This window comes from Pteronotus mesoamericanus, unplaced genomic scaffold (assembly GCF_021234165.1).
Source record: "Pteronotus mesoamericanus isolate MK-2021 breed Mesoamerican mustached bat unplaced genomic scaffold, CSHL_Meso_final contig_657, whole genome shotgun sequence".
Classification (NCBI taxonomy): Eukaryota; Metazoa; Chordata; class Mammalia; order Chiroptera; family Mormoopidae; genus Pteronotus; species Pteronotus mesoamericanus.
The window spans coordinates 5484960-5510357 of NW_026555229.1; the positions used below are offsets into that span (position 1 = coordinate 5484960).

Below are 25398 nucleotides of genomic sequence, written 5' to 3' on the forward strand. Positions count from 1 at the left end.
AAAAAAAAAATCCAGTTTCTTTAACTCAAATTTCCATACTCCTTTCAATACATCATGCTGCATTTTCTGATTATCTCCATGGAAGCCTTTGATGCAATTCTATAGAAGGAGGCATTACAATATAGAAGAGCGAGCCCTAGACTTGGGAGTTAGAAGACCTCTGATTAATTCTCAGCTTTGCCACATGACAATTGTGAGACTCAGTTTCCTCACTGGTAAAGTGTATTTTTAAAAAATTTATAATACAGTCTACTTATAGAATTTGAGGACTGAAGAAGACAGTATATGAAAGAGCAGCACAAAGTTTAGAACTTAAGTAAAAATAAATGTCAGAAAGAAAGGAAGTTAACTTTTACAGCCTTAGCATCACCAATATTTTCCCCTGATCTGGCCTTAGTGTGATAAATGACATTCAAATACATCTTTCCAGGAACCTCTTGAAAAAAATGACTCCATCTTTGATACATACTTTGGGTCTAATTCATTAGCAACAGTAAAGATGATGTAATAATTCTGCAGCAAATTCATCAAAAAAGTTTGAGGAATGAAAATCGGGTACAAGCCTAACAGAGACTAGCACAGAGAAGGAAGAGGTCATGGTTATGGTCATCTGCTCAAAACTCAGCCCAGTCCTTTCTGGGCTATTCAGAAAAAGGACAGGCCAAAATCTTAAATCAGCTGTTTGACGGCCCTTGAAAGGAATAAGGACAGCTGCCAAGCCAGAAGCCACTGAAAGGAAAAGCAACAAAGTAGGAGATAAAGCAAGCATAAAGGAATGTGATCAAGGAACTAGGTCCCAGATGAAAAGGAGCTGCCTGGAAAGCCTAAGTAAATACATGAATAAATAAACACAACATAAATTATACCCATATGCACTTCATACTCTAACCTGGAATCTGGTGTTTCTTTCAAATACCCACATTTGTCATACTGCCCTTGGGTCACAGAGGGATATTTGGAATAAGGCAGTTTGTAATTTCCAATTCTTACAGAAAATCATTTATCATAAGGCCTGACTACAATATTTGGTTTATTTGCTAGGTGCAGATATGCATTTATTTGTGAGATTTGTAAAACTGTGCTTGCTATAAAACGTCTCTGGGGTCAGGTAAGGCAGATCCACCTTCAGTGCGATCTTGTTAGCACATCTCACCACCATGCTCCCTCACCCTAGCCCTCCCAACGGACATTTCACACGGTGTTTTCATTCTTAGATGTGCCAAACACAATAGTAAATCACTACAGGGACAGAAAGTATTTTAAAAAGGAAAAAAAAAAGAAAGATACGGAAACACACTGACTCCCAGCTCTGTTATACATTAGAATCTATACCAAGTTGTAAATGTACTTTACTATTACTGGGAATGTTTGGCAAGGCTTACATCTGGAGCTAAATCAAGTTTCTCCATCTGTTGAGTTTGCCTCATCTACTCAAGGTTAATTTTTCAATTGTTTGCAAGAACAATTTAATAACTGTTGAGAAAATGGAAAATGATAGGCACAAAGGGAGCAAGGAATGTACGAAAAGTCAGATTTAGGTTTCCTAATACTGAAAGCACATTCTCTCCATTTACAAGCAGCTCACTCCTGTGAGTGTGCGAATTTCCTTAAGACCCTAAACCAACTCCATGTATGACTCAGTTTCATCCAATACCTACAATACTCCGTAATTGCCTTGCTGTTTCATAAGGAACCAAAAATGACAGCCCCACGAGCTCCATTTGCCTCTGTTTACCACAAATAGAAATAGCCATGTGAAGCAAAACGTCAAAGTTCCAGATTCCCATGAGTCATTCTTTGAACTGAGAATGGCAGAGAAAAGCTTTCAGATGGCCTATACACAGAATATACTTTGGCAGTAAAGATGCCTGAAAAGGCCTTGCAATCCTCTCTGAGTAAGGAAATTCACAGAACAGCACTGTGAGCTATTTCAATATGACAAAACGAAAGCCTCATGTACTCCGGCTTTTCTTGATCAAGTACGACAATTTCTTTCACTCCTACAGACATCAGGGCTTAAAATAGTAGTGGTGTTCAACACACTCTACTTAGAAGAGTACAATAAACCTCAGGATGAGCCAATGAACTCTGAAAGAAAGAAAAATCTCATTCCTTACCTGATATTAACCAATGCGTGGGTCACCTTGCTAGCAGCTTCTTTCCACTGGCCTGCATTGGTAGAGAGCCTCAGGACTGCACAGAAAGAAAGAACAAAGATCTGTCAGACTTCTGCTATAAAACAAATATGAAGAATAAAGACACATCTCAGAATAATGCTATCAAAATAACCAAGCAGAGCCCGTACTAATCTTCTGTTTAAAATGTCCTCATCCTAGAGCAGCAATTTTAAACCTGTGTGCTGCAAGAATTTTTAAAACATGCAACACCTGACTGTATAGTCTGGGGCCCTGACCTCTTTTCTCTTAGATTGTCAAATCAAAAAAATGACAACAGCCAACACAACAATAGCCATCTGGTATGAATGAATCAAAATTAAACCTCTATTTTTTGACAGAATTTGAGTAATTAGTTTGTGTGTGCCATGAGATGAAAAAGGTTGAAAATCGCTGTCCTAGAGGAAAATATAAGGATTCATTTTCAATTATTTTCACTGGGAATTTTCTTTACTTTCTATCAAACTATTCCTCCTCCTCTACGTTGGGTTCCCCACCTTTCACTCCCCACTAAAGGGTTTCTGTATTTAGTTTTTGTAATCATTTATAATCTATACTGGGGTGGTGATATGAAGTTAACCTGGCTTCCACATTTATCATTTCCCTAATGACCAGGGCTGATTTAGTGGAGTTGCACGGATGAGTTGACTGTCTCCATACATATCTTTCTCCTAAAGGTATAAGCTGGGTCAAACAGGACAAGTAAGCTTGCCAGATAGAAGGTGGTTATGTTTTAATCAAGGAGTAACCTGTTTTAGCTCCCTTGACTTAACTGTGTGACCTGTAACATGAATCAACAGGGATATTCTTCCCTTCTCTGACAAAATTCTCTTTTCCACACTTACCCACAGGAGGAGAGATAGAAATATAGAACATTCTCTTTCAGCTGTGAGCTTTAGGACATAGGTACATTATAGTATCTATGCCATTTCAAGATTTATTTATTTTTAGAGAAAGGGGAAGGGAGAGCAAAAGAGAGGGAAAGAAGCATCAATGTGCAAAATAAATATCAATCAGTTGCCTCTCACACATGTCCCAACCAGGCCTGCAACCCAGGCATATGCCCTGACCGGGAATCAAACCCACAGCTTTTTGGTGTTACAGGACAATGCTCCAACAAACTGAGCCACCCAGCCAGGGATAGCAAAAATATCTTTAAAAAATAAAGGTGAGGTTCCACTTCGAGCATGGCAGAGTAAGCCCTCTACAGCCTCTTTCTCTTGCTGATAACAGCTAGAAATCCTGTATAAAATATAAAACGTAACTAACCTGAGAGCTGTAAAAATTAAATAAAAGCAGACATATTATAGAGGGGAGTCAAAACTTGGAGAAACACCCACAAAGGTGGGTTCCCTGGTTTTCTTTGTACCTATTTTCTCTTGCAGGTTTGCCTCTGACAGTCACAGGTATACATGATGGAGGAGGAGGGTGGGTGCCTAAAACTTCAATAGGAACCTCATCTTTCTATAGGCAGAAACCAGGGAAGGGGGCTTCTGCTGGTCAGAGAACATAGAGGGAATCCTGGACAGACCAGGAGAAAGTGTTCCCCTAACACTGCATATAAAAACTGTGCAATTCTCAGGCTCACCCTTGAGCTGAGCAAACATGGAACATATAAAAAGTAGCAAAGAAAAGCTTTAAGAAATAAACCAGAATCTGAAGCAATGCACTTCTCTGACTAACCCTTAAATGGTGCATGTGCCGGCCAGATCGAAAACAGCATAGAAAAGCCTTGAAAACTGAGCTGACATTGGAACTGCTACCCACAGAAGGTAAGACAGACTTGCAGCCTAAATCTAATTGGGTTGACTGCTTACTAATAAAACTCTCCCCCCCGACACATATATGTATATGTATATATATACACATACACACACATATGTATTATGTATATATACATACACACACGCTAATAAAATATAGAGAGAGAACCCTGAGTCTATACAACATAATATCAAATTATCCAGGATGTAATTCAAAATTACTCAACTTATAAAGAACCAGGACATACAAAGAACCAGAATACATGATAAAACAAGAAAATGTAACAAATTCTCTCAAGAACAGATAAACAGATGCCAGAGATGACAGAGATGTTAAAATTATGACTTTTAAAAGCAACTATTATGACTATGCTCCATGGAAAAAGGTAAACACATTTAAATGAACAGAAAGATAAAATTTCTCAGCAGAGAAATTGAAACTAGAAAAAGAACCAATTAAAACATTTAGATGTAAAATATATATTATATAAAATTAAAAATTCACCAGATGGCCTTAAAAGCAGAATGGATTGACACAGGAGACCTAAAGATAGAACAACAGAAATTATTAAATATGAAGAACAAAAAGAAAAGGGGGAGGAGAAACAGGGACCTTTGGGACAATATCAAAAAGTCTAACATTTGTGTTATTGTAGTCTGAGAAGAGGAGGAAGACACTGGGGCAGAAAAGAATCTGCAAAACAGAATGGCTGAAAACTTCCAAATTTGGAGAGATTCAAGCTCAGCAAACACCAAACAGGACAAACTCAAAGAAAAAAATTATGCCTAGACATATCAAATCAAGCTGCTGAAAGCCAAAATAAGGAAAAGAAGCTGAAGAAAAACAACATATTATAAACAAGAGAACAATGATTTAAATGACCACAGATTTATTTTCAGAAACCATGGAGGCCAGAAAAAGGGGAATAACATCTTTAAAGCACTTAAGAACTATCAACTTGTCTGGCTGGTGTGGCTCAGTTGGTTGGAGCATTGTCCCATAGATCAAAAGGTCATGGGTTCACTTATAGGTCAGGGCACATACCCAAGTTACAGGTTCAATCCCCAGTTGGGGCACATACAAGAAGAAAACCAACCTCTCTCTCTCTCTCTCTCTCTCCCCCCCTCCCTCTCCCCTCCTTTCCCCTCCTTTCCCCTTTCCCCCCCAAAAAAGCAATAAAAAAATGTCCTCAGTTGAGGATAATCCAGCAAAAATATCCCTCAGGAATGAAGGAAAACAGAGAGAACTTGTCACCAGGAGGCCTGCTTTAAAAGAAATGCTAAAGAAAATTCTTAAGACTGAGAGAAATGATACCAGAAAGAAATTTGGTTCTTTGGAAATAAAAAAAGCAACAGGAATGGAAAATACCTAGGTAAATATAAAATATGTATTTTTCCCTCTGAAGTTCTTTAGAATATGGATCACTGTCACAAGAAAATATTATAGCATTATCTGGTGGGGCTTTCAATGCATGTAAATGTAATACATATTACAACTATGATATAACAGTAAGGTTGGGGGCTGGTGATTAAATAAGCCTATACAATAGCAAAGCTTTTACATTTTGTTTAACTGGCACAACACTGTCTCTAAGTAGACTTGGAAAGGTATATAAAATGTAATCCTAGAGCAATTGCCAAAAATATACAAAGAAATATAACCAAAACCAACTGATGAATTAAAATGGAATATTAAAAATATTCAAATTATCCAAAGCAGAAAAGGAGGTACAGAGGAACAAAAAAAAAAGAGAGAAAACAGAAGTAAAAGACAAAGTATATTAGGTATTATATCAAATGCATATTGTTTAAACACCAAATAAGAGACAGAGGTTGTCAAACTGGATAACAAACAAGACCTAATTGTATGCTCTGTACAAAACAGCCACTTTAAATATAAAGATATAAATGATTTAAAAGTAAAAGGGTAGAAAAAGATAGACATGCAGACACTAACAAAAGAAAATCATGGTGGCTATATTAATATCAGACAAAACAGACTTCAGAACAAGGAATATTACTAGGGACAAAGAGGGACATTACACAATGATAACCTGGTTAATTCACCACCAACAGAACTACAAAATGCACGAACCAAAAAGTGAAAGAACTAAAAGAAGAAATAGACAAACCTACAGTTAGAGTTTCAATAGTCCTCTCTGTCCCTTTAGAACAAGTAGAAAAATCTGGGAAAACAGAGAACATTATCAAACAACTTGACCAGACTGAAACTTACAAAACACTCTACTCAAAGATCAGAATACAACTGCATAAGGAACATTTACCAGGATGTACCACATTCTGGCCCACAAAACAAGTCTGAATAAATTTCAAAGCACTAAAATCACACAAAGAATATTGCGGAACCAAAACAGAATTAAACTAGAAATTATTAGCAGAAAGATATCTATAAAAATCCCTAAATATCTGGAAATTAAAAAACATAATTCTTAATAACTCAAAGATCACAGAAAAAATCACAAGGGAAATCAGAAAATATGTTGAACCTTCTGCACAGCTAAAGAAAACATCAGCAAAATGAAAAGGGAACCAACTGTATGGGACAATATATTTGCCAATGATACCTCAGACAAAGGTTTGCTCTCCAAAATATATAAAGAACTCACACAACTCGACTCCAGGAAGACAAACAATTTAATTAAAAAAATGGACAAAGGACCTGAAGAGACATTTCTCCAAGGAAGACATACACAAGGCTCAGAGACATATGAAAAGATCACTAGCCATCAGAGAAATGCAAATTACAACCACAATGAGATACCACTTCACATGGGTCAGAATGGCCATCATAAACAAATCAAGTGCTGGCAAAGTTGTGGAGAAAAGGGAACCCAAATACATTGTTGGTGGGAGTGCAGACTGGTGCAGCCACTGTGGAAAACAGTTTGGAATTTCCTCAAAAAACTAAAAATGGAACTGCCTTTTGACCCAGCAATTCCTCTGCTGAGATTATACCCTAAGAATCCTGAAACATCAATATGAAAGAACCTATGCACCCCAATGTTCATAGCAGCACAATTTACAATAGCCAAGTGCTGGAAGCAGCATAAGTGCCCATCAGCAAATGAGTGGATCAAAAAACTGTGGTACATTTACACAATGGAATACTACACAGCAGAAAGAGAGAAGATGCTCCTACCCTTCATGACAGCATGGATGGAACTAGAGAGTATTATGCTAAGTGAAATAAGCCAGGCCGTGAAAGGCAAATACCATATGATCTCACCTATAAGTGAAACCTAATCAACAAAATAAACAAGTGAGTAAAATACAACCAGAGACATGGAAGTAAAGAACAAACTGACAGTAACCAGAGGGGAGGGAGGAGGGGAATAAAGGGGGAAAGAAAGGTAAGGGTAAAGGAACATGTATAAAGGACCCATGGACAAGGACAAGGTGGGAGCAGGATTTTATGCGTTGGGGGGAGGTCAAGGCAGGGGAGAGCAATGGGGGGGAAATGGGACAACTGTAATTGAACAACAATAAAAAAAATTTAAAAAGAAAATATGTTGAACCTGAATAACAATGAAAACATAACAAGTAAGTTTGTGAGATGCAGCTGAAATAGTACTCAGAGAGAAATTTACAGCACTAAATATTTATATTAGAATAAAACTTTAATCTTAAGAAAGATAGCAAAAGGAGAGCAAATTAAACTCAAAGCAAGTAATATAGAAAGAGCAGAAATCAATGAAATAAAAACAGAAAAACAGAAGGAAAAAAAATAAAACCAAAAGCCAGTTCTTTGAAAAATATAAGCTTCATACACATGTAGCCAGACTGACCAAGAAAAAAAGAGAAGATACAAATTACCAACATTAGGAAAGAAAGGAAATCAGTAGAGGTACTATAAGTGAGTATCACAAACAATCATATGTCCATAAAGCCCACAACTTAATGAAATAAAACAAATTCCTTGAAAGACAAAAAGTTCTACAAGTCACTCCAAAGGAATACATAGCTTAAAAAGTCCTACATCTATTAAAGAAATTGAATCCATAGTTAAAAATCATCTAAGAAAGTAAATTCCAGGCACAGCTGGCTTCACTGACAAGTTCTACTGAATATTTAAGGGAGAACTAACATCACTTCTAAATAAATCCTTCCAGAAAACAGAAGATGAGAGAACGCTCTTCAACTTATTTTATAAGGTAATATTATCTGACACTAAAGCCAGGAAAGAAAATGACATTATAAGAAAATAAAATTATAGACTTGGTCAGTTTAGCTCAGTTGGTTGGAGCCTCGTCCCCTAAACCTAAAGGCTGCGGGTTCAATTCCCAGTCAGGGCACACCTAGGTTGCAGGTTCGATCACTGATTGATGTTTCTTTCTCTCTCTCTCTCTGCCCTCTCACCCCCCTTCCCCTCATTTGGAAATATTCATGAGGGATACTGCACTTCATTTAGTACAAATTTCACTTTCCTATTTGTCAGGTTAACACTTTAATTCCCTTGGCAGATTTGAGCATTCCCAGATATTCTCTTACCTTGTTGCTATAGATAGAAGGGCTTATCTCATTTGACTGTGTATATGGCCCAGTTAAGCAGGTATGACAGGCTTCTATAAAATATCTCCCCCATTCCAACTCTCTTTCCTCATTGAAAGGCATCTTCACCCAACTACTAATGGGTGCTAAGCCTGGAATGTATATGTCTGTGATAGCTTTACACACATACACATATGGCAAAACTTATCAGAAATTATATACTACTTTAAATGAGTGCAGTTCATTATATACCAATTATACCTCAATAAAGATAATAAGCTGGGGATTTTAACAGACAGCTTTACTAAGTGAATTTCTGTTTCTGTGCAATCTACAGAAATCTCTCCTAACCTTTCAAACTCCAGGTAGGCTTGACTAGACTCTTTACTCAAACTCTCAGGGATACATGACCTCCTTCAGAAATATGTAGTATACTCACTAATTTAAGAGTAAATGTCAGTGAGCCAATCACCAAAAGGTTTGCAAAATTTTTATCTCAATGCCTACTTCCTCTTGTAACTTATGCTAAAAATACATAGGTACATTAAAACTCCTTAAAATCCTGTACCTTCTCAAATCACACAATGTTCTTCCTTTGGGATCCAAGCTCTTCTATTTGCTGCTGTCAAATCCCACCCACTCTTTGACTCCCATCTAACTGCATTCACTAAATCCACAAGCCTCCCTATTCTCTCTCTCTCCTCTCACAAACATCAAGAAAAGCCTCCAGGGCTGCTAACCAGCTTTCTACTGAGACGAATTATGAGTTCCTGAAGGCAAAAAAGTCCACATATTCCTCCTATTGACTGAGAAAAGAAGACTATAATATTTCTATGCCAAGAAAGGGCACCAAGCAACTACAGAATCTTTTGTAGTATTTTCCTCTTATATGCCAAAAATCACAGCTGATGCAGAGAGAGGAGTAAAAGGAAAAGGGGGAGAGGAGTAAAAAGAAAAAACAGCTTACCCATGGAGTAGAGGTTGTCAAAGCTCTGGTGCATGCGGATAATCTCATAGTAGAGTTCATCATAGCTGCTGGGGGTGGGCAGGAATGTGTCGCCATATGTGATAAACATATTAAATAGGTTCACAATCTAAAAAAGAAGTAAAAGTCCATATACAGGCATCACACTATGAAGACTGGAAGGGTATTATTAGTCATATACTGTAGCCAGCTCTTGCTTCCAAGAGCTGATTGTTAAATTTTTAGGAATTTTGTGACCTGGTTGTTAAACAAAGTCATTATTAAAAAATAATTTATATAAACTTATCATTCAATAAATTATAATAAAATGAAGGTAATAAATACTAAAAACTCATCATTTCCTATTTACTTTCTATCTTTTAGTATTAACTGTACTCTTTAATTTAAACCTCTTCGATCTTGTGTGTTAGGAATACCCTATAATGGTGTGTTACTGCTCATCTTTTACCAACTCTGCATTCAGTGATGTCATGTTAATAGCTTGGAACTGGCCATGGTGGGTATAGTTTTACCATGGAAATCAGCAAAAGATATAAATCAAGACATTTTCCCCCCAAATGTTGAACATTTATGAACACACTGGGATATCCTGAGAAAACAGTAAAATGGCACAATGCCCTCCTACTGCCCCCAATAACCAGTCAGATAAGCATGCATCTGCATGTCCCTCAGAAATCAAATACAGACATGATGGAACCACTCATCTGGTTAGGACACCTCTAGAGACTTTGCTATGTACCAGCATAGGTACTGTAGCAGCGTAGTGGTCTCTCAACTGGGACCAAGTCTCTCTACTCATACACAGAGTATGGACCTACACCTGCCTCTGCCAGACAATATACTCTCATAGAAGAGAAGGAGTCCCAGGTGTGCTAAAGACATAGGTGAGAGTGGGGAGCAACAATACAGAGATTCTGATCCAAAAGGAAAATAAAGGCCTGGTTCTGCCTATGGCTTAGTCCCCAGAACCCAGCTCCTGATTCAAAATAGCTCATCTCTGCTTTACAGTATATTTTAAGAAAAAGAAATATTTTTTGGTTACTCACCATAAGGGCTAATGTAAAAATGTTGTGTTTGGCCAAAAGTACAGTCTCATTTGACATAAGGAACTTCAGCAAATTTATCAAGGCTTAAGAAGGAAAAAAAAAAAAAAAGACATTAACAAGCTAGCCAAAGCATAATCAATAAAGTTAAATGAAAGCAATAAAAATCAACTAGCTCTACAGAAATCCAAATAGGACTAGAATGAGTGAGTCACAGCTACTAATTAAGCACTTTTTAAAAGCAGGTAAGGTGGGTATATTTGAAGACAGTACTGACCTTCCCAAGCACATGTCTGCTTACCTGCCCATAGAAGGTTTCTAAAAATCTTCTTCTTGCCACTTCTTAAATAGCAATTAAGCTCAGCAATTTGACGATAAACCACATCTTAAGTGCTCTAAATTTACTCCCGCATGGTGATTATCCCATCAAATTTACTCAATTTACAGGTCAAAATGAGGGTCTCCCAATCACCCTAGGCTGCTGGAATCTCATGTCACCAAGTTGCAACTACATTATCTATTTCAAACATCATTACTAAGAAGGACATTTTTCAATTCTAACTGGTTACCAGATGTGCCAGCTATATTGTAGAACTTACACGTGGACTTCATCTTGGGATGGGAAGAGAGCTCATGAAGGAAAAAAAAAAGGCCTTAACTGTACTACCTATTCAAAGAAAAGTGCAGCTGTGCTCTATCCTTTCTGAACCATGACAACATTTACCAAAAAGGTCCTCTTTCTGCCTCATAATCCTTAATGAGTACAGCGAATGCCAAAACCCAAGCAATCTCAGTAAAGAGACTGCCAAGTGCCTAGGTTAGCAGCTTTCAAGACATTTTGCAAATAAATATTGAGTTAAAGAAATCATCAATTGCCTTATACTCTTTCACCAAGGACTGTAAAATGAATTCTGCTTCTGTGCCCATGATGACTACTGGTCCTGTCTCAGCACGCCTATTTGATGGGAAGCTATAAAGAAGGGGTTCAGCCCTGGCCAGCGTGGTTCAGTTGGTTGGAGCATCATCCCGTAGACCAAATGGTTGTGGGTTCGATTCCCAGTCAGGGCACATACCTTAAAAGCAGGTAAGGTGGGTATATTTGAAGAAAGTACTGACCTTCCCAAGTACATGTCTGCTTATCTGCCCATAGAAGGTTTCTAAAAATAGAAGGTTGTATGTTTGATTGCGGGTTGGGGCACATACAGCCAGTCGATGTTTCTCTCTAACATTGATGTTTCTGTTTCTCTCTCTCTCTTCTCTCTCCTCACCCCCTTCCTCTCTTTCTAAAAAGCAGGGGAAAAAATGTCCTCAGGTAAGGATTTAGAAAAAATTTTTTAAATGGAGAAGTTCGGCAGCTGCAAGCAATTTGTGGTCCTCACGACTTCTCTCCCTCAACGCTCCTCACTTCCACAGACACAAAAAAAGGCTTGACCTCTCCTTTTCTAAGACCATATATGCTTCTTTGCCAGCAAAGAAGTCAATTCCCCCATGCTGTCTGAGCTTTGTGTGAAGTTTACTACTCTTAGAGAAGAGACATGGGCTTTGATATGAAACAGCAGGGAATAATGAGTAGGAGTAAGATTCTCTGAACACTTGCTGCCAGTCGCACAATGCCCCTCACTCCAATCCTCTAAAAGCACAGGTACAGTGAAGAAGCAGCAGGCAAGGTAAAGTACAAGAGCCTGTCTACATTCTGTTTCTAAAGGCTGAACCTTCCCCTCAAATAGCAAAAGGGCCGTGCTAGGGATGAAAGGAAGGAGACATCCTCACTTATGAACTCTTCACCCCTGTCACATCTCAAATCCTTTGAGGTTTCATAATGGAAAGGCACATGATAGGCAGCTGGCCCTTTTGATATGGTCTGTTAACAATTGATCTGCTGGACTAGACCAAAAAGAAAGCTCCATGGGAGGGTATGCTGGATCACACAGCCTGCTTAGCTCCTACCAGGAGCTCAGAGAATGAAGGAGACGAGCTTCATATAAAAAGGGCCAACAGAGCCAAAACCTCTCTCATTAATGAAGATCACTTTGCTGAGTTATTTAAGGGCTGTTCACTTCACCCCCAACCCGGGAGCTCAGACAAGCCCTGTTAATGGACAGATCACCTGACAATCACACTCTATCAACTCACAGGAGAGAAGAGGAAAGGATAGGTAGCACATGTAGCACTCTCCAAAACAATGGCTAGAGAGAGACAAAGCAGCATTTGCACAAATCCAGCACACAGAGCACAAAGATGCAATCTCAGCAGAGGAGAGGTTATGTGGTAATTAAGGGACACCAAACTAGAGAAAAAGAAGCAGAAATAATGATTTATTGCCCCTCTGTTGGACTACAGTTAGTCTTGATCTCTGGAATTCAGAGTCAGGGATGACAAAGTGATAAATATTAGGGGAGGAAGAGAGCAATTCTGGCACAATACAAGAGGTGACCTGTGTCCCAAATGCAAGAGACATCAGCAGCGCTGAACAGTAGTGAGAAGGAGAGTCTGCCACTACAGTACTTGAAAGTCAGTGCCAGGGGAAACCTGCACTCTGTCCTTGATAATTTAGGTCAGACCTCTCCTTCTCCCCACCAAAAAAAAAAAAAAAAAAAAAAAGTCAAGGTTTTATCACCTGAAAGTAGCCATTCTCTAGCAGGGGTATCCAACCTTTTGGTGTCTCTGGGCCACATTGGAAGAAGAAGAGTTGTCTTGGGCCATTGTGATTTTGTGATTACATGACATTGTGACACATAATCACACACAAAAAATAATCTCATAGTGTTTCAAGTAAATTTGCAATTTTGTGTGGGGCTGTACTCGTATATAGCCCAAACCGCATACAGCCCACGGACTGTGGTTTGGACACCCCTGTGAGGGAATTTACTGGACAGCTAAAATGAACAAAGCAACCTTAAAATTGGCTCCCACAAGCATCTGACATCAGGGACCATATTCCTCCTCACCAACAGAATATGCCCCAAATATCCCATGAAATAGTGCTTATTTTCCTTCATCATCTCCCTGACTTTGCACTCATTCTATCAACTGTTCAGTGTTCTATGCAATAATACACACACGTTGCCTTCTATCCTCTGACCTGATGTGATGAAGCTGATTATAGATTTCTTAGAGCTAGAAAGGACCTTAAAGGCCACTGAATACAATGCCCTTATATTTGGATTAGAAAACACCCAACTAGCCAGGAACTAAATTGGGACTAGAACCTGGTCTGCTGTTTAGTGTTTTATTCTACCATTCCCTTAAGGTAAGATTAAACAAATAAAGGTGCCAGATGGAGTTCAATGTTAAAGGAAAGGAAGCTTGCCAATAAACGGTATGCTTAGACTTGCGGACTCTACTGCTACCAGTGCTTCTCTGGACTCTGGTTTATGACTTTCTCTATCTACTGGCTGCTCCAGGTTATTTTCATGTAATATTTGGCTCCCTTTTTCTCTGAGTCCTCAGCTACTTAGAGTACAGGTGTTTAATACCTTGTTACTACCTCTTTCTATGACTCACTCTCAACACCTAAAGACTCCCAGCTTTTCTCAGGGAAATCACCTCAACACGCCCTCTATAGCTACTCTCAGCTCTCTCTCTTTTATATTTCACCTCTCTCCATTTTTTTTCTGCTTCCTCTTCTAGTGTATTAAAAAAACAAACAAAACAGGGGTTAAAACTTTCAGTCCTCAAGATGGAGGCATAGGTAAATATGCTTCACTTCCTCACACAACCAAAAGAAGGATAACAACCAATTTAAAAACAAAAAACAACTAGAACTCCCAGAAAATCAAACTGTATGGAAGTCTGACAACCAAGGAGTTAAAGAAGAAACACTCATCTAGACCAGTAGGAGGGGTGGAGATGGGCAGCCATGCAGACAGGACACTTGGCAAGGTGGTGGCTGGAGGACCTGACAGTCCCACATTTGTGTGTGGATAAACCGGGAGGAACAACAGGGGACTGAGACAAACTGTGCAACCCTGGGTTCCAGCGTGGGAAACTAAAGCCTCAAAACCTCTGGCTATGAAAATCTGTGGGGGTTGTGGCAACAGAAGAAACTGCCAGTCTCACAGGAGAGTCCGCTGGAGGGGCCAGTGGAGGGTCCTAGAACATACACAAGCCCACCCACCTGGGTATCAGCACCAGAAGGGTGCAATTCACTTGTGGGTAGCAGGGGAAGTGACTGAAAGCAGAGTAAGAACTGAGCAAGTGGCATTGTTCCCTCTCTGACTCCTCCCCCATATACAGCACCACAACGTAGAAATGGGTTGCCCCACCCTGGCCAATAGATAAGTTTCTGCCCCTTACAGCGTAACAGGTATGCTGAGATGAAGAAATATGGTCCAAATGAAAGAACAGACCAAAACTCCAGAAAAAGAACTAAGTGATGTGGAGATAGCCAACCTATCAGATGCACAGTTCAAAACACTGGTAATCTGGGTACTCACAGAAATGGTTGAGTATGGTCACAAAATGGAGGGAAAAGTGAAGGCTGCATGAAGTGAAATACAGAAAAATATACAGGGAACCAACAGTGAAGGGAAGGAAACCAGGACTCAAATCAATGACTTGGAACAGAAGGAAAAACAAACATTCAACGAGAGGAGAATAAAAAAAACAAGGGTTCAAAAAAAATGTGGAGAGGCTTAGGAACCTCTGGGACAACTTTAAACGTTCCAACATCCAAATCATAGAGGTGCCAGAAGAGGAAGAGCAATAAATTGAAAGCTTCTTTGAAAAAATAATGAAGGAAAACATCCCCTATCTGGTGAAAGAAATAGACTTTCAGGAGATCCAGGAAGCTCACAGAGTCCCAAAGAAATTGGACCCAAGGAGGAACACACCAAGGCACATCATAATTACATTACCCAAGATTACAGATAAGGAGAGAATCTTAAAAGCAGCAAGAGAAAAGGAGACAGTTACCTCCAAAGGAGTTCCCATAAAGCTACCAACTGATTTCTCAAAAGAAACCTTGTAGGCAAGAAGGGGCTGGAAGGAAGTACTCAAAGTCATGAAAGGCAAGGACCTACACCCAAGATTACTCTACCCAGCAAAGCTATCATTTAGAATGGAAGGGCAGATAAAGTGCTTCCCAGACCAGGCAAAGTTAAGGAGTTCATCCTCAGCAAGCCATTATTACATGAAATGTTAAAGGGATTTATCTAAAAAAAAAAGAAGATCAAAACTGTGAACAATAAAATAATGACAAAATCACAACTATCAACAACTGAACCTAAAAAGAAACAAAAGCATAAGCAAATAACTAGAACAGGAATAGTATCACAGAAATAGAAATGACATGGAGGAGTATCAGTGGGAAGGGAGACGGGGAAAAATGGGGGAAAAGGTACAGAGAATAAGAAACATAATTGTTAGGTACCAAATAGACAGAGGTAGGTTAAAAATAGTATAGGAAATGGAGAAGCCAAAGACTTAAATGTACAACCCATGAACATGAACTAAGGGTGAAAGGAATGCTGGAGGGAAGGTAGGTCCAGGGCAGAGGGGGATAAAGGAGAGGAAAGAATGGAACAACCATAATAGCATAATCAATAAAATGTACTTTAAAATTTTTTTAAGAAATCAAAAAAATATAAAAAACAAAAACCAAAAATTTTCAGCCCCCTCTGCCTCCCAGGAAGGGAAGAAGGCCCAGAGATTGAGTTCAATTGCCAATGGTAAATGATTTCATCAATCATACCGATTAGCCTCCATTAAAAAAAAAATAAAATAAAAAAAGGAGTTCAGAATGCTTCTGGGTTGGTGAACACACCCACATACAAGGAGGGTAGTGCGCCCCAACTCCTTGGACACCAAAGTTCCTGAGATCTTAGCAGTTCTTGACCCTGCCTTATGTACCTCTTTATCTGGCTGTTCCTCTGTATCCTTTATAATAGTCCTTATAATAAACTGGTAAACATAAAAAAAGAACAGCATATAACTGTCAACTAGAACTTCTTATTTTCCTCACTCAGGGTTACTGCCTTCAAAATTATATGCTGCACATGGAATGTGACTGGATCTGGACTTTAGAGAGGGCCAAGATACCCCTTTCTCTATGCAAAATCTGAACTGAAACAAAAAAAATGGGTATAAACAATTAATAGCCAGGCTCATTCACAGTTATTATGTTATAGAGACCTACATAGGGTTTAACTGCAGGCCAGAAAAGAGAAATAGCCTCATGTCAGGGGCAGGTTCAAAGAGAGTAGAGAACTGACACTAAGGATCTCAGTGCCAACACACAAGTAGAACAGAGCTCATGCTGGCTGACTCCTGGTTCACCACTCTCCACACAGACATTTTTAGAAAACTGCCCTTGATCCACTTGTCTACTTTGTGCCATCTGGGCACATTACCAACCATAGTGTTCCAAAGACAGTCATAGAAGTAGCAGTACATAGAGGAAAGAGTTAAGATAACTATAATAGATAGGGAGTTGGTTGTATAAACATAGTATTGTTAATGAGTCATATGCCTCTAAGAGTTTGGTATTAAGTACAATACATGCAGTCACTATAAAGAGAAGGGAGCAAGATGCACTTTTTTTCTTTTTAATTTAAGCTCTTGATTTATTGTTTCCAATTTTTAAATAATAATTTTAAAAAGGAAGCAGGGGGAAAGAGGCTAACACAAACTCTTCCTCACCGGAGACTTGACCCCGTAGTCTGTGATATTTCCAAAGAAGAACAGGCTATGATACAGAAACTCAATACTACTGTGTAAACAGTTGTCCATCAGGTGGGCTATGGCTGCTCATCTATGCACACCAGAATGGCACAGCTTATTACGGAGAGTATCTTTTTGGATGAGGACTAGCTTGGTGAACGTGACTTTCTAAGCATTAGTAGATAATTCTCATTGTCCCTCATCCTCCACAGCCCTAGGAGCAGGCTGTCCCAAAACACCAATGCCAGACAGACATATCATATAGAGGAATGCATCATATCTTCCTGCTGAGTGACAACAATGACAAGTTAATACTTGTGCCAGAAGCTCACTAAGTATTGCAAACCTTTTCCTCTTTTCTATGGCCCTCTACCTGATATCTTAAGAAGAGACACTTAACTACAGAAATCACCTCCCGCAAATTGCATTCATCTCTTTTCAAAGGGAGAAACACAATGGTCATAAATAGCAGGTGAGGTAACATTTATTAGGTGCCTGCTAGATGTTTGGCATTATGTAAAGCACTTAAAGTACATTATTCTCACTGAGTCCTCTTAACTATCCAATGAAGTAGGTATTAATGGTCCAAATTTACAGGTGACCAACTTGAAATTCACAAAGGTTATATAAGTTACTCAAAGCCACATAGCCAATTGGAGCTAATCTGACAGATTCAGTTTGGGAATATGAAAAATTCTGGAAATAGAAGGTGGAGATGGTTGCACACTACTGGGAGTTATTTAATGCTACTGAACTGTACACTTAAAAATTTTATATTAAAAAAAAGAGAGAGCAATTGTTTTTCTTTCCACAGACACTCCCCTGATCCCCACAAACATTCCATCCCAACTTTCTATAATCTCAGTAAAACTGATTATCGGCTGAAATTTGCATCATGGTACATAGTACTAAGTACAGGGCCAAAAATACAAAGGTGTCTCCTCTTCCACGGAGCAAGGAGAGGTGCCAAGTATACTCAATCATCAGAGAGCCATGAATTCTTCAACAGGAATGCAAATTCAAAATGAACCCTGAGCTGCCTTCAAGCCAACCTTATGGCAGTCTTCAGAATAATAAGCAAAGTTCACAAAGCCACCAATGCACTGAAGCATCAACAATATTCTAGGAAATCCTTGGGGATCTGGGTTTGACTTCTAATTTTGCTATCTCTACTAAATGAGGCTCCAGATATCTGGCTCCAAATACTCTTTAACCTGAGCGAAAAATAAAAAAGTTATGTCAGTGCAGTATTTGAGGTATTATATTACACATTCAATAGGTTTAAGTTATAGGGCAGTGGGTGCTCCATACACACAGTTTCTTCATTGGAAGGTCTTTTCCACCAGGTACTTTGAAAACTTAGTTGCTGGGCTCTTTTCCAAAAACTACAAATTGACTGCAACTGCTGCCTCTTTTGTACTAGAGACAACTTAGCTTTGGACCAAACTCCTTTTCTTGGGGAGTCTTGTGCATAAAGTATAGCAGCAGGGTACAACAGTTCTGACTTTAGTGTATGCAGATGCAGGTAAAATAAAGGATAGTGTACAGGTTCTGGGAAGCTGAGCCAGAACAGGTACCTTGACGGTTCCGGGAGTCCAAAGTAAATTCCCAGAGACAGAGACAACCAATCTATTTTTCAAATGAGAGGAGTTCCATAACATCACCTAAGAATCCTGCCACCTTACACAGGTCCCCCTAACCCCACAAGGAACCTTGTTTGCTTTTGTTTGCTGAAGTGTTCCCAGCATTCATGTACTCCCACACCATGAGGACTTCCCCGGATTATTTTCCTATCCTGTTCTGAATTCAAGGGGTGAGAGAGAAGGCTGCAGCAAATTGTATTGCCTTGTAGGAGACTAGAATGAATAATGAGTGTGGGAACTTATCCAGGACTAAAACCTGTCCCCCATATTGAGGTAAACCAGGTGCACAGAGGAACAAGCCAACCACGGAAATTCACAATTAAGAGGTACCTCAGACGCCTGCCTCAGAGAAGCAAAGGGGAGGTTTAATTACAAACTCAAGTGAATGACATTTAAATAAGATTAAAAACAGGAAGGAGACAGAGAACCTCCAGCAGAGCACAAATAAATGTCTCAGAAGAATCAGGCCAGAGAGAGCTGTCTGTTTGAACAGCTTTTACATACTATGAAGAGAAAGAGATACAAAGCAAAGACAATACTCTGCCAGGTCCTATTTTGCGGCCTGGCATGGAGCTAGGATGAGATGCCACAGATCCCAAATTAAAACCAGCTCATTCGGGAAAATGGATAAATAATTTCATAGTGACTGATAGGAGAGAAATATTAACATCTCACTTGCTTAGGAGAAAGGTAGAGGAACCCAAAGGGCAGACTAGAAATAGCACTAGTGTGACAAGCCAATGCCTCCAAAACCCCAGAGGCATAAAAACTCTAGTCAATTCTAGCATCTCTGGATAAAATCGCCAATTACTCAGGGACATTGCCAGCAATCAGTAGGCTGACTGTCAGTCAGCAAAGTGGTGCAGAAAAGACTTAGACGCCAGCACCTACCAGAAGAATAATTTAAAAATACACTAGGTGGCTTCTCAGAATACAGGCATCTGTCTGGCTGCAAACCCAAGCACCTCACTGAAACAAGAGGCTGACAAATCAAACAAGAAAATGAAATGGCTTTGTTTGCAAGCTACGAACCTTTTCAGGTGAAGACTGCACAAAAGTCAGTGCATGCAGTGGAAGGATTCTGAGAGGACGGCAAAGTAGGAAGTGCTAGGACTCTCTTTCCCCACCTAGACAATAATTTCATTGGCAGAATCTGTCTGATTAGCTATTTTGGAACTCTGGACTCTGATGAAGATTTGCAGCTTCTGGAAGACTTGGATGGTATATGTTGGTTAATTTTGGTCCATTTCAGCATTTAGCCCAGTACAGTTACCCATCCCCTACCCTCAGCTATGCGGAAAAGCTTGTGTACTCATTCCTGGAGAACCTTGCACACAGCTTGTGGAAGCTAGGATGGGCAAAAATGACCCCGTCCTCCTAACACTGGGGATATGTGCTCGGATGGCTAATTGCTGCTTCTGATCCTAGGGGTGCATAGAGGTGGGCAGCCATTGTTATTGTACTTCCCCATTGTTACCAGCCTTTCACCTTCTAGATAAAAGACTTACAGGAGACTTAAAGGGCCAGTACCCCTTTTTCCCCCACCTTCGTTTTTCACTTTCCCCCATTAGAAAAACAGAAATTAAAGACTAGGACATTCAAAAACAACTGCACATACAGGGAAAGTTAGAAAGTGATGGTGCATGCCCAAGAAAAGGCTCAGAAAATACCTAAGACATTAAGTTTACAGCTCAAGCTAATCCTCAGCACAAACAGCCTATAAAAAACAAAAAGAGTAACAAGTCCTGACTGGTATGGCTCAGTTGGTTGAGCATCATTCCACAAAGCAAAAGGCTACCATTTCAATTCCTGGTCAGGGTGCATACAAGAGGCAACAGATTGATGTTTCTCTCACATCGATGTTTCTCTCCCTCTCTTTCTCACTTCTTTCTCCCTCTCGAATAATAAATAAATAAAATCTGTTTAAAAAAAATAAAAAGAAAAACAGTAAAAAAACCCAGCAAACTCTGGGGAAGGAGCAGAATCTGATTTTTTGAAACTTGAGGACATTATGTTAAGTGAAATAAGTCTCACAAAAAAGACAAATACTGTATGGTTCCATTTATATGGTGTACTTAGAAAGTAGATTCTGGTGGTTGCCAGGGGCTGAGGGAAGGAAGGAATGGAGAGTTCTTGTTTAATGGGTACAAAATTTTAGTTTTACAAGATGAAAAGAGTTATGAGAAAAGATGGTGAATGGCCGCATAACAATGTGAGTATGTTTAATACCACTGAATTGTATACTTAAAAAAATGGCTAAAGTAGTAAATTTTGTTATGTGTATTTTACCACAATAAAAAAAGAAAAAAGATCAGTACATCAATAGGCTGATCTGCCTAAAGGCTTCACACACCTCTAGATGAATTGGAAAAATAAAAACAAAAAACCTTTTTCTTTAAATCGAAGTTAGGTTCTGTCCTACCATTTTCCTTGTTGTTGAAGTATAGCTGCTAAAAGGGAAAATACGGTTCTCAACTATCTCCAATTCCCCATTTACCTGGAACACTGCAATCCTCACAGTAACTACCCACCCTCTTCTTTATCATGAAAATAAGTTTTTATGTGGAAGTTCCCAGGTGGAACTTAGACTCTGGGCAGTGCAGGATCCCATATACCTCACTCCTGTGTAGCTGCCTCTAACTAAGCATGCTCAGAGGCCACTGACTTCTTCTAGGGTCCTATACCACCTGCTTATTTTTTCCAACATTGCCCTACTGAGAGATAGCCAAAGTCACTCTTTAAAAAATAAGGCCAATGAGGTATATTTTGAGGCCATATATCTGATGTAGATCCAAAGTCTTTACTTTCTGCCAAAATGAATGAAAACCAGTAATAGACCTGCCCTACTCACTCAGATCCAGAGAATGAAGATAGCAATGAAACTAAATGATACGTCCCTTTAGAACTAAGACCAGCATAGCAACAAAAGCATAGCTACTCCTTGTTCTGTCTCTCTAAGTTGATAGAATGCTAATGGGCCTCTGGATAGGAAATAGCTTCATATGCAGAGAAAAGAACAGAGATTGCTCACTCTTAGGGGTTTTTAGGTGGGAATCTTTTTCTCCCTCTAACAGGCTAAACCTGTTAGAAATTCTTATCTTTTGCTTCTGCCAAGTTTCTGAGGAGATGAGAAAAAGATTCAAAATAGTGTAAATTTTGGATTTAGGCAAATGTGGTGAATTGAAGGGGGAAAAAAAACAGTTTCCTGGCATTCTTCTCCAGTCCTAGGCTTTCTATACTGCTGTACAGGATCTTTTATAACAAAATTATAGAAACAGAGAAATATACCTTCTAATGCCCTATATTAGAACACTTTAACTTTGAGAAGAACTGATTATTCACAGAAGACAAAAGCCTCCATCTCTTTGCACATGCAAGCTAGAGCAGTCTTAATTAGGTACATCAAGCCTGGCATACATCTTGTAACATATTTCCCTAAATCAGAGAAAACTGGGGCGAAAGAGGAAGAACAATTTAAAAAGCAATTTTAAAAACAAAACAGGAATAGCAGCTGCCGAAATTCCTCTTCCCATCTACTCTAGCTGTTTACTGCTATGTTCTTTCCCACCCTCTTCAAAACTAAAAGAAGCAGTAATGTAGAGTTATATAAGATGTCACTATTGGAGAAAGCTGGATGAAGGACACAAAAATTCTCTACTATTTTCGCAACTTCCCAAGAGTCTATAATTATATTGATATAAAGATTAAGAAAGAAACTAAACTAAAAGAAGCAAATGATTAAAAGTTCAAAGAATAGTTCCCCAAAATCAGGAGCGGCTACCAAACAGTCAAAGCTACACCTATATAGGAACTGCCAGATAAATCTATGGCCTTCTTTTTCTTGAAAATTTTCAGTCCCATATAACAACACCTACATTATAATAAGTTTCCAATGAAAAGCTCTCGACTTCCAGTCTCAAAGTACACATGAACCATGAAGTCACAGGCTTCTGCCAATGATGAGAGAACTAGCTGGATCTAAAAAGCTGTGACTCTCTCTGGGTTTTCCATTTTCCCAGTGGGTATCTGAAAGGTCAGGCAATGTACAATTTCTCTCGTTTTCACAAAGCTGTGAATGCTTCGGATGCTCTTTAGCACAGTGGAGCTGAACAGATTGTTTTGGGGCTTTAGGGGCCTTTCTTCCTGCAGGGAGGCAAATGTTGCCTAGTGATCTGCGTCTGAGCAAAGGAGTCAGGAACTCTAAGTTCTAATCATGACTCTGTTTAGTGTCTGGTTCCATGATCCTTAGCAAGTCGCTTATCCTTCTATGCCTCCACTCCCTTCTCCCACAAATGATGACAAAAATAATGACTTATCATCCAGGGGTGTACCAGAGTGAAAGGGTTAAAAAGACTGTAATCTATAAATAAATGTCAAATATAAAATGCCAGTATAAATTTGCCTTTATATTGACCCATGTTTTTAGACTGTGGAAAGCTACATTATTTAAATGCAGGCCGCCTCCGCAGTGACCCTTCTGCCTCAAGTGGAAGTAAAATAAGTTGACTCCATGAAGCTCTGTTCAAGAATTTCCCTCTCCAACAACTACATGCTTCTCTCTAAACATTCTACTCATTCTTTGGTTAATGACTTAGAAACCATCAGTTACCATTTTTACTTGGTTAAAAGCAATTCATGTATCTCTAGGTAAGGCAGAAAGAGACAAAAAGAGAAATTACCCATCACTTCCTTTCATGTCAATAACTCAAATTAAAAAGTGACAAAGTCACACTCGCCAGGTAGTTCAGTTGGTTAGAGTGGCATCCCAATACGCCAAGATTGTGGGTTTGATCCCCGGTCAGGGCACATACAAGAATCAACCAGTGAATGCGTAAATAAGTAGAACAACAAATTAATGTTTCTGTCTCTCCTCCTCTCTCTCCCCCTCCCTCCCTCCTTCCCTTCCTCTTTCTCTCTAATACCAGTAAATTTTTTTTAAAAAAAGGTGATGAAGTTAGTTCAACAGAAACAACAGCAAACATTCTACTGCGTTCTACTATTATTGTTGACGTTGTTGAGGCTCAAACACAACATTGTGCTGCTTTAAGAGAATGCTGATTCATCACTAATGGAAATTCTACATATCCATTTATTTACTCTTTCAAATGTCTTCTGAGCCCCGATCATAAGCCAAGTGATGTACTGGGGATGAAACAATAATAAAAACACAAACCCTGTCCTCCAGGAACTTTTTAAGAAGATAGATAGATAGATAGATAGATAGATAGATAGATATAAACAAAACATAGTACAGCCATATACAAACATAGCAAAATGATGTGATATGCTAAAACAGAAGCTGATGTGCTATAGGAAGATACAGGAAATAAAGCATAGTGACCAAGAGAGGAGATTGCTAAGCTAAAGTTCCCAGAAGGAATGCAGTTTGATCAGTAAATACAGGAAAAAATACTTAACAAGATACTAAATTTTTTCACAGATGTTCTGTGAAAAGAGAATTAACTGTGAATCCATGGAACCTAAAATTAAGATAGAAATTCTTAACATGGAATCATGAAGGGGCTCTCGGGGGGTCCACGAACTTCCTGAAATTACCTCTGAAATTACAGTATGAATGTACAAATAGACATTTTTCTGAACACAAAAATTGTATCTTTCATTACATTCTCAAAGGTAAAAAACTGTTTCACTAGGATCTTATACTAAAACCCACTTTTCTATCTGTATGAGAGCAGAGTTTTAAGAACTAACTTTTCACTGTACTCAACACAGGAGATCTGGGTAGCCTATAGGTCAGAGAAGAGCTACTGAACTTTCCCTAACTTAGTGAAAAAAAAGCAATTGCTGAAAAGAGGGCACCGAGAGTCCTTTCCATATTCTAGTTGAAGTTAGCTTAAATATATTTCCCCACATACTCAGATACCATGGTGACAGGCATCATATAAATAGACAGTGGCAGCAGGGAGTAGGTCAAGACTTATATAAAACCAACATATCAGGCAGAATTAAATCCCTAACCAACACAGCTGGATTCTCCTTGTCCATTAGAAAAAGCCTGTGAATTCCATATAAGAATTTACATAGGGTCCTGGCTGGTGTAGAGCATTGTCCCACAGCCAAAGAGTTGCAGGTTCAATTCCCAGTCAAGGTGCATGCTTGGGTTGGAGGTTCGATCCCTGGCCTGGGCGAGTGTGATCCCTGGTCTGGGAGCGAATAGGAGACAGCCAATCAATGCTTCTCTCTTGCATTGATGTTTCTTTCTCTCCCTCCCTCCCTCTCTAAAGACAATGAAAAGATGTCCTCAAGTGAAGATTTTAAAAAAAAAAAAAAAAAAAAGGAATTTATATAGGGACCTTTCCCCCAAAACAAAAAGGTACCATAATCAACAGCATAGAAATACAAGTAAAAATCACCAATCGAAGTACAGTGATACTAAACACTCACACTCCCAATGACAAAAGGCATTTGGACCCGAGCCAACTGCTTCACAGACACCCAAGGACTTCTGTGTGTCCAATCTAACAACACATATGCCTTGCCAATCTCATTTATAAATAAAATTCAATTAAAGTTTGTAGCACATGTATGGCAAACATCTATATACATAAGCATATTTGCCATTAAAAGTCTTCACACACCTCCCTCAAATCCCTAAGTCTA

At 39.0% G+C, this 25398-nt stretch overlaps 1 protein-coding gene across 2 annotated transcripts in view; it reads right to left on the bottom strand.

The window, feature by feature from the left end:
- ARMH3 (armadillo like helical domain containing 3) overlaps positions 1 to 25398 on the bottom strand; it is a 174351-nt gene that overhangs the window by 88093 nt on the left and 60860 nt on the right. For both annotated transcript variants that reach the window (XM_054581406.1, XM_054581404.1), the window contains exons 21-23: positions 10478 to 10560; positions 9414 to 9540; positions 2118 to 2193 (exon numbers count right to left, since the gene is read on the bottom strand). In XM_054581406.1, the coding sequence (XP_054437381.1) occupies positions 2118 to 2193; positions 9414 to 9540; positions 10478 to 10560 (286 nt within the window). The remainder of the gene's footprint in view (positions 1 to 2117; positions 2194 to 9413; positions 9541 to 10477; positions 10561 to 25398) is intronic.